The sequence below is a fragment of the Pteropus alecto genome, unplaced genomic scaffold, assembly GCF_000325575.1.
Source record: "Pteropus alecto unplaced genomic scaffold, ASM32557v1 scaffold107, whole genome shotgun sequence".
In the NCBI taxonomy this organism is placed as follows: domain Eukaryota; kingdom Metazoa; phylum Chordata; class Mammalia; order Chiroptera; family Pteropodidae; genus Pteropus; species Pteropus alecto.
Genome location: NW_006440619.1, coordinates 1,799,026 through 1,809,369, shown reverse-complemented (window position 1 = coordinate 1,809,369; position 10,344 = coordinate 1,799,026). Strand labels below are relative to the sequence as shown.

Below are 10,344 nucleotides of genomic sequence, written 5' to 3'. Positions count from 1 at the left end.
CTATGGAAAACAGTATGGAGGTTCCTCGAAAAACTAAGATGTGATCTACCATATGATCCAGCAATCCTTCTACTGGGTATTTACTCCAAAGACTTGAAAACTCATATCCAAAAAGATATTTGCACATCGATGTTCATAACAGCATTATTCATGGTGGCCAGGACATGGTAGCAACCGAAGTGTCCTACAATAGATGACCAGCTAAAGACGCTGTGGTACATGTATGGAATAGAATATTACTCAGCCAAAAGAAGAGCTGAAATACTGCCATTTGCGACAACCTGGATGGACCTCAAGGTAATCATGCTAAGCGAAATAAGCCAGACTGGAAAACTTGAAAACCACATGATATCTCTTACATATGGGATATAAACCTAAAAGCAACAAATGAACAGGACAAACAAACAGAGACTTATGGACATGGAGTATAGCCTATTGGTTACTAGAGGACTATGGATTAGTGGTTACTAGTGGGGTAACTTCCAATTCAAACTTGAGACCATAAAGGCTTTTACTTAACTCTTTATTACATCTGTATTACCTTTCTTCCATACTGAGACTCCTGGTTTGCAAGATGAGATAAAATTAGAATATCCTGTACACACTCGTTTGTTTTAGCCAACTACATACAGGATCAGAATAACAATCTGAGTGTCTAGATAAAAGAACCTGAAGTGTGATTATTGAGCATTAAAAAATGCCTGGCACACGATCTCGTCTGATCTTGGAAGCTAAGCAGGGTCGGGCCTGGTTATTACTTGGATGGGAGGCCACCTAGGAAGAACAGGTGCTGTAGGCGTTAAAAAAAAAAAAAATCCTGGCACATGGTCTCTCAATTCTCCCACTTTTCAAAACAAGTATACTATACATATACATCATCCAAACAGAAGACTATTACATAGCATATTCTCAACCTCTCAGCCCTCATTTTGTCCTAATTCTACAGGTAAATATATATTTAATACCATCAGGAATTATGCTGTTGTCTCTAATTATTTTGGTAGTCTGAATGAAAGTCAAAACTCATTCTCTAATACACTGTTGTCAATCCAATACAACTGATGGCAGAAATATTCTGTGTTGTCCAATACTGTAGCCAGCCACAAGACTTTGAGCACGCGGCATACATGCAACTGAGCAACTGAAGGTTTATTTTATTTATTTACAATTAAATTGTCACATGTACCAAGTATTTACCTTGGCTTGACAGCATAGCTTTAGCAGATTTTTCAGAAGGATTCATGCAAATAATATTGCCTGAATTCTGACACATTGCCCTTTGGGCCTGAAAATCAGTTTGGCTGGACATAAAATCTTTGGTTCACACATTCTTTCATTATCTTAAATGTCACTCCATTTTTTTTTATTAGCATGAAACACTGCTGTCAAAGTTTGATGATTTTCATTTTATTTCTTTTATATTCCATAGTCTCCTTTATGTAGATAAATCAAAAGACTTTCTATTCATTTAAAGTCCAATCATTTTACTAGAATATCCTGTTGTTGGTTGTTCTGGGTCAATATTCTCGGGTATGCAGAGTGGTATTTCAGGACATAGTTTAAAGCTTTAATTTCAGAAAAATGTTCTGAATTGTAGTTTTTAGTATTTATTCTTTTCCCTTACACTTTGGGTTTTCTTCTTCAGGGACTTCTATCAGTGTTTGATCTCCTTTTCCTAACAACTTCGGTATGTCACTTTTGAATCTTTACCTTCATTTTCTTCACTTTAGATTCTCGCCCCCCCTTTCTTACATCTTTCTCTTAAAGTATTACCTGTTGTATATATCTGGTTATGTTCTATTTTAGTCTTCATTACTGAAATGACTTTCTTCCATTTCTAATACTTTGAGTTGTCATCTCATGAGTTTTTCCAATTCTGATTTGTTATTCTTTAATGTTTTATATTACTTTATTAATGTTTTTAGCTCATTCTGAAATTAGTTGTTTAGTTTCGTTTGTTTAGTTTTGTATAGTGGGCACATTTCTGACATGCTTTTATTGTCTATAAAGATGTTACTCTTTTTCCTTAAAACATCTTTGTATATGATTTGACCTTAAATGCTTTTCTTCTATTTTTATGAGAAATTAGATTTCATGAACTTTAAAATGAGGTGGAGTATAGAAGAGCTTTTCTAACTTCATAATTCTCTTTTCCGTAACTGTTTTCTAGGATTCCTTGGCTGTTATCCTTAACTTTTATCTAGATCTGTTCTTTTCTCTATCCTGATCAATTCTGATTCAACTCTCAGCAGTTTCTCCCCAGTAAAGAGTACTATCCTAAAAGGGAAACCTGACAGGTCAAGTTTTTAGAGTTCTTAGGGGCCAATCTGCTCCAAGTCTTTCAGTCCCCCTTTACCATGTACCCAAAGTACTTGCCTAGTATTAGAGAGGCCAAATCCCTTCCCAGTCTTAGCTGCTCCTTCCAAATTGGCCACCCAGTTTCCCATGAATTCTTACTAGTTCAGTTCTTCTGTTCTCAGGTCCATCAGACAAATATCCCCAATGCTTCTGTCTTCTTGCTCCCATATAGGCCTTAATAGTATGCAGGTCTCGAGAAGTGGTGGTTTGTCCCTAACTGCTTAAATTTTGTGGCTCTTGGGGATACCTTATCACCTAATTTTGTTGTGTTGTCCACCGGTTTGGGTTTTGCCATTTCCATTTTTATTTCAGGACTCAGATTGAAAAGCTACGCTGTTGTTGCCACCACCTTTCCAGAGTTTTATTGAAAATTTTAAGTTATCTCATTGGAATTCCACAATCACTTCATAAATTGGTACTATAAGTACCCATAAGCTCATAGGTAAGTTCAATAACCTGCCCAAAATTACATAGCTAGTTTAAGTTGTAAAACCAAGATTCTAACCTAGATCTCTTAAATTCTAGCACATATATTCACTATAATAATTGTAGAAAAATGATTCATCATATAGAAATGTATTTTACAGTAAGCTTGTTAGAAATAGTTCCGTGAAATGTGAAAACATCTCTACCTTAATTCTTATGTAATAAAACAACTCAAAGTTCAAGAAACTGGTACAAGTCCTCTCAATTTTCAGAGGGGTAGCAAAATGAAAGCTACAAAATCACATCAAAGCCAAATTGCAAGAAAAAAATTGAAACCTTGGCTCTCAACCATAGAACAGACTTTATTAAGTTAAGTTAAACAAATGTAATCCTGGAAATTAAAGTAATCCTATCTAACCACTAGGAAAAGAGGCTTCCAAAGTATGCAACCACTAATAACCTACCTGGCCTGCTTTGTGTAGGTGGAGATACAAACAGAGGCGGTACAGCATTCTGTGAGGAAACTGAAGTGGTACTACTAGCTTGATTAGCTGCTGCACAGTTGGATAAGACTGGAGCTGGAACATCACTGGCACAGGAAGCTGCAATTGCTGCAGAATTTACCATCCCCTGTAAGTGTGGAAGAAAGTTTAGAACTCTAAATTTGGTTTCTCAAACAATATTACTCTTACCTGACCCTAAATTTCAGGAAATAGTATTTTGATAACTAAAGCACAGAGAAGTCAATCTTTACATAAACCCTTCATAGGATCGTTATTTCTTTTAGAAGACCCCAAATTACTTTGAGGGATTTATTTTCATTCTTTTTCTGAAAAGGTAATACATCAACACGATTTTAAAATCAAGTATAAAACTGTATAACAATGAAAAGTTTCCCTCCAACCCCTGTCCTCCATCTGTCTAGTTCCCATCTCCCCAAGCAGGTAACTTCTATGTTTCCTGCATAATCTCCAGAGATTTATATGCACCTTTTTTAAACAGAAAAGGTGCTTTGAATTTTTTTAAACTTCATGAGACTACAAATGGGGTTTCTGATTAGGCCACATCACCCCATACAGGCCTATGCACAGAAAGGTGTTCAATAAATGGTAAGAGACTCTTCTTCTCGAATACACTGTCCTCAAAGCAGTCTCTCTTTCCTTACCACCCACTACACTGTGGCTGCTACCCTCTCTGGTCCTCAGAAATGGATTCAAAGTCATCAGTGGTCTCCATAGCAAAGAATCTTAATAGACGCTTGTTAGTCCTCATCTTGCTTGACTTCTTAGAAACAACTGATACTTGACTGCTCCTTGAAACATTTTCTTCCTGCGGCTTCCATAAAATACACTTTTTTTTTTTTTCCTTCTCTACCCATTTTCTAAAATTTGGTGTTCCACAGGCTCTGTTCTAGATGTTCTTTTCAATCTCTTCCTTTTCCCAGGATGATCTTATTCATTCCCATGGTTTCAGCTACCTTTTTTAATGCCAACTGTCCATTCTACAGGAGGGCCTAAGTTTCAGTAAATGATATTGACTTAACAAGTAATTTATATTAACTCACTCATTACATAAGAGGTTCAGAGTGGGTCAACTATGAGTAGTCTAATGCCAGCATATAGAGCAGTGTCTGGAACACAGTAGATGCTCAGTGTGTTGAATGAATTTACTAATCACTATGCAAGGCACCACAAAGCATAATACTTAAGATAGGAATATAAGCAGCTTCTTTGAAGTATGATGAAGGGCAAACGGAACAAAAATTTAAAAATCCATTTTCTTCTGTTCAAACCATTGCAATGACTGCTCGATAACACTATGAAGATTACCTTCTGGGGGTAGTTGTATGAGGTAACTGTGTCCTGAGGAGACACAGAACATGGTCTTCTGTCCTGAAGAGACTTTAGTAAATACAGAAATATAGTTAAGTAAGAGGAAATCAAGAAACCAAAATGCATGTCAATAAAAGATCTGTTTTGTTTCAATATCTAAAATTAATAAAGGTGATCTGTTCGGTAAGTATTCAAATTTGGAAGTGACTACTAAGTTAACGCTCCAAAAGGTATCACTCTAGTACCTGATTTACATGACTGCTCCATTTCCTATCTATAGAGATCCTGATCACATCCAACTCTAATTTCAATGCAGATACTAAAATGTAACAGAGGATTATAATTCAAACACTTCTGAGTGGACTTTCTTTCCTTAAAAGTTTCAAAATCAGTAGGACCAACAATAGTTTTGCTAAAAGAAAGCATTCCATCTAAATATGTAGCTTGGGACAACAGTTCCATCTAAATATGTAGCTTGGGATAATTGGTTCTTCAGCTGCATCCTATCTAAACAGGATGTAGTATAAACCAAACACTACTCCCTCTTGCTCAAGACCCTGTCTTTGTGAAAGCAAAAATGATTTTAAAAGGCTGAGAGTTATACATAACAGACTATCGTAACAGTAAAAACAAAGAAACTAGCAGCAGAAATTGGTAATAAGAACACAGAGGGAATCACAGTTTTCTTCACCTTGCTAAAATATATTTCCTAAACAGGAAAAACAAAAATTTAGTACATGAAGCTACCAGTTAAGATTAATCACAGAGAATACAGGGTAGTTATTGAAGTTCTTCATAAATATTCCAGTTTTCCTTTCCTCCTGGGTACATGATAGGTTGCTCTTCCTGGCCCCATCTAAAGTTAGGTATGGCCATGAGACTTGCTTGGCCAAAGAAATATGAGCAGAAATATTACAAGCCAGTGTTCAATTTTCCTATGTTTAGCCTCACATGAAGGTGATTGTGAAAGCGCATGTCCATCAATCAACCTAGGTCCCTGAGTGTCTATGATGAACAAAGGCCTGCTACCAAGCTGCACTGGACATAAAACATTAGCAAGAACAACTGTCCTGTATTAAGCCATTGAGATTTGGGGGGTTGTTACGGCAGCCTAACCTAGCTTGACTAAAATAGTTAATTGTTAACAAGAAATTGCTGTAACAAAAACCTATTTGAAGTGATTACAAACTTATAGGTCTTTCTTAATGGATGAGGTTTGGAAAACAAAATGTTAGTTTACTTTTGATTACTGTTGGCAGAGTTTAGCAAGGTATTTTAAAGTATAGAAAAAGTAGTTCGCAAGCAGGAATAAAAGAGAATAGAGTCCTTGAATACAGAGACTTGTAGGGCTGAAGAGGCAAATACCTCACACCAAAACTGTAAAAGATAAAATTGATAAATGCTTTGAATGACAAAAAGCAATTAAAACTCAGCCTCAAAGATTCACATCATTGTTAAAATCTGACTGCATTAAGATATGTTAAAGCAAGAGTCCAACTAAGGATAGAACACGCAGTGAATTTTTGCACTTGGACAAAATGGCTCATGGAAAAGCAACCAAAAGTATGGCTCTTCTATCAATTCCTGATAAGCTCATGGTACGTGCATTCAAACAGAGACAGAGATAAGAAAGCAAAACATTATAGCACATCTAAGTAATATGTCTATTATTAAAAAGAATTGTCATTACGGACATTGGCACATGAAACTAGTAGGAATCAAACAGAAGACACGTAATAAACTAATCACACAGCCAGAGAAACCACGAGCAGAACTTAAGACCATCCAACTGAGATAAAATGACCATTGGACACACCCTAAATTTTCTATGAGTAAAAAGTAGGCTGATAAAATGCTCAGCTGCCAAGAAGGATTATTCTCCAATGTCTACTTCAAATATGGCCAAGAAAGGAAGGGTCTTGAAGTAACCAAGAGCCCCAGAAAACAATGAACCAGGGAGCCCTTCCAGGAAACAGTTCCTATGCCTAAGTTGAGGATCCTCACAATGTCTATCCATTACATGTCAGAATTGCTACAGGCCAGTAACTGTTTCTCCCATTTTTCCTGTCTCTTCGGTGGGAATTTTTACTATAATTTTTCAGTCTCTGCTCCACCACTGTAAATTGGGTTTGCATGGGGCAAGTTAACTTCATATTGTTGGTTTTAGGCCTCTAGATCAAGAGGAGCCACATCTGGACCCACTACAAAGAGTAGCACGTATTTCCCTAGAAATCTCAGGCTCTGATTTTAATTACACTGAATAGAATTTTTGTGATGCCTCCCTTGAGGTGGAAGCAAGTATTTTGCCTGTGGGGGTGAGTTTGAGATAAAGGCTGTAGTTGTTAGTGCTGCTAGAATATTTCCAACGTTCTGACTTCCAGGCATAGAGAAATTAGATTCTTCAGTGGGACATGCTCTAGTAGATGAAAAAGAAATGGAGAAGACGCCCTTGCCTTCAGGGATCCAGTTCTTAAGGGGAAACAGCAACATCTATGGGTCAGAGGTAGAAGGGGGAGGATTAAAGAGAGGGGGGAAGAAATGGAAAAGAAAGTGACACACGTCATCTCCAGAGTTTTAAGAGCCAGTGCACCACTCGCTACCTTTTTTTCTTGCCTTGGCAATCATGGATGGAGCTTCCATCAGCCTGAGTCCCTGAGCAGGGCCTGCCTATAGACCTCCACTGGACATGTAACATAACCAAGAAGCAAACTTTTCTTATGTCAAGTAACTGAGATTTATGGCCCATTCTTACTGACAGAAAAGTCATAAAATCTTCTAAAAAATTATCACTGCCAATGTTCAAACTTCCTCATCTATCAACACATATTAGGATTCCTATCTCTAAATAGATTAAATTCAGAAAGGGGGTGTGATCTTGGATGAGCTACTTAGTTTCTGGATCTCAATTTCTTCACCTACAAAATGGGATTACCTTGATTACCTCTCAGGACTGTTCTGATTTAAATACACTTGTATGTATAGCTTTTAGAATAATGCCCTAATACACAGTAGGAGCTGCAAGTGCTTGCCATTATTATTAAATACCTACCAAGTTTGCTGTAGATTCAGTTGTCCTATAAACATCTGAGGTTTCATAGTCTGGTTCCAGAGGATATTGCCAAAGTAAAGTAAAAAATGAGCATTATTTTATAGTTTGAAATTTTATAAACAATGATCAATGTCAGATTTCTAGATCTCACTGACCTGAAGGATAAATATATTCTTCATGATATACCCCTAGGAAAAAAAAAAAAAGTATGTTCACGTAGGGCTTTTTAGCTCAGCAGAGCCAGAGGGCCAGCACTTGCTTTTTTCCTCAAATTTTATGAATTTATGTTCAAAACTAAAATGTATTCATTCTTGAAACGAGTAATTTAAGCTCTCATACTGTTCAAAAGATACTGAAGCCAGAGACTGGCTGTCAACAGTACAAATTTCTCCTCTGAAAATTCTTAGTTCTTAAAGAGCAGGAGGCAGAAGTGAAAAACCAAATGTATCTAATTTTTCCAGTCAGGCAGTAAAGTACGGTGATTAAGTTCACCAGCTCTGGAGTTAGGACTGTCTAGATTTGCATCCTGATTTATCCCATCAGTTTAGGCAGATTATTCAATCTTTGTGCCTCACTTTCTTCACTATAAACAGGGATAACAATTCCTAGCTGACAGGGTAGTGAAAAAACATAGCATGGTGCTTGACATATACTGAATGGTGATTATAATGTGACTATAATACATAGTTTGCTTAGGTAGATGTTAAAGGAATATATCATGCCTCATTTGCTTTTCAGCCTGTCAGGTATATAATACATTTAAAATCGGTCTGTTCTCAGAGGATGGCTCAGTCAACTGAAGTACTTTAAGACTGATATAGCATTGAAATGCAATTTGGACAGTTTTCCACCAAACAAAGCCCCACAGGTCAAAATTGGATCCGATCCTTAAACACATCACTTATCAAACACACATGCATCAGCCCCTCCAGATGTCAGGATTTAAGGTGAAAACAAAGATTCGGTTACTTTGACTATGCCACTACAGGTGAGCAGAACATCTGAAGGTACCCACTGGGCTAAAGGGAAAAGACAAAGGAGTCATGCTGAGTAAAAGAGCAGAATGTACACATACTTAAGCACATGCACGCACATGCACGTACACAATATTCAGATTATCCGTGTGCTAGTTTTGTACTCATCAAATTTTTAGAAATATCTTTTTTCTATATAAGAAACAGAAAGGAGAACATCATAGAAAAATAAAGAACTTGACTGATAAGTTGAGTCATTCAGACTCCATGGTAAGAGGCACTATAACAATTGAAGGCATATATATAGGCTTTAGAGTCCGACAGACCAAATTCAAAATTGATCTCTGCCAGTCACAAAGGACCACATACTACATGATTCCATTTTACGTAAAATAACCAAAACAGGCAAATCCGTTAAGACAGAAAGCAGACTGGTGATTGCCTAGAGCTGGGGGAGAAATGAGGAGTGGCTGCTAATGGATATGTGATTTCTTCTGGAGGTGATAAAAATGTTCTAAAATTCATGGTGGTGATAGTTATGCAACTCTGTGACTATACTAAAAACCACTGACTTGTACACTTTAAATAGAAGAACTGTATGGTATATAAATTACACCCAAATAAAGCTGTTATAAAAATTAAATCTCGTCTGCAGCCATGCTACCCTGAACAAGCCTGATCTCAACTGATCTCGGAAGCTAAGTAGGGTCTGGCCTGGTTAGTACTTGGATGGGAAACCACTTAGGAAGACTAGGTGCTGTAGGTGTAACAAACAAAAAAATAAGGGATTGTAAAATGACAAGGTCCTTGCAATCTGTGAGGTCAACCAAGGGTTGCCTCACCTAAAAAAAATTTTAAAAAATTAAATCTCTGCCACTTACCAAGGGTATGACTTTGGCCATGTCATTTACTCTTCAAACCTCAATTTCCTCATATATAAAATAAGGATACCACATTCCTCATAGGGATCCAGTTTAACTATTATTACAAAATTATAAATAAAATTACTTAATACACAGGATTCAATGAATACTCATGTTTATAGATCAAGCAGACTTCTGGCAGTGAAATTATTTCACAGCAGTCTTGTAAAATAAGAGCCAGTAACATGAAAAGCCTAAAGCAGTTATTAGAAATGGTGAGGACAACATGAATAGTACTGAAATCTCACCAAATCAAAACTCACTAAAAACCTATGCAGAGCTGAAAATTAAGTTATAACAATGTAAAGGCCTACAGAAATAGAAGTCTTCCCTTCTGAGAAATACCAAGATACCTTCAAAAACCCAACAAGCTCCGAGACAAGAACTAGTAACTCTTTCAAAAGTAGCTACCAGAACAGAGTTAGAGTCCCAAACCAAAACTTTAGGTCTCTTTCACAGCCAATGTTAATGCCAAAAGAACCATCTTTTTAAAAAAACATTTAACTGTAATTGACTCACCATTGTCACTCTGGCCATCACCCTCCTCTGAACTTAAGGTCTGTTTGCCTGAGCTATGTCCTCGCCTTGCAACACAGTATCTCGGAGTAGGAGGAACCATTGTAGAGGGCCCTCCATGATTCTGTACCAAAGAGAGACACACACATACATGCAGTTCCCTCTATATAGTCAGAAAAAAACTATACACACATATACATACATACACACACATATGTACTTTAACACACACACACACACACACACACCATTTCCATGCTTGTCGA

At 36.9% G+C, this 10,344-nt stretch overlaps 1 protein-coding gene and 1 pseudogene across 1 annotated transcript in view; one reads left to right on the top strand and one right to left on the bottom strand.

The window, feature by feature from the left end:
* ALG13 (ALG13, UDP-N-acetylglucosaminyltransferase subunit) overlaps positions 1 to 10,344 on the bottom strand; it is a 64,707-nt gene that overhangs the window by 16,459 nt on the left and 37,904 nt on the right. The window contains 5 exon segments of the mRNA XM_025050560.1: positions 3,249 to 3,414; positions 4,614 to 4,685; positions 7,666 to 7,715; positions 7,821 to 7,853; positions 10,082 to 10,202. Of these exon segments, the coding sequence (XP_024906328.1) occupies positions 3,249 to 3,414; positions 4,614 to 4,685; positions 7,666 to 7,715; positions 7,821 to 7,853; positions 10,082 to 10,202 (442 nt within the window).
* LOC112484193 lies at positions 9,287 to 9,405 on the top strand (annotated as a pseudogene).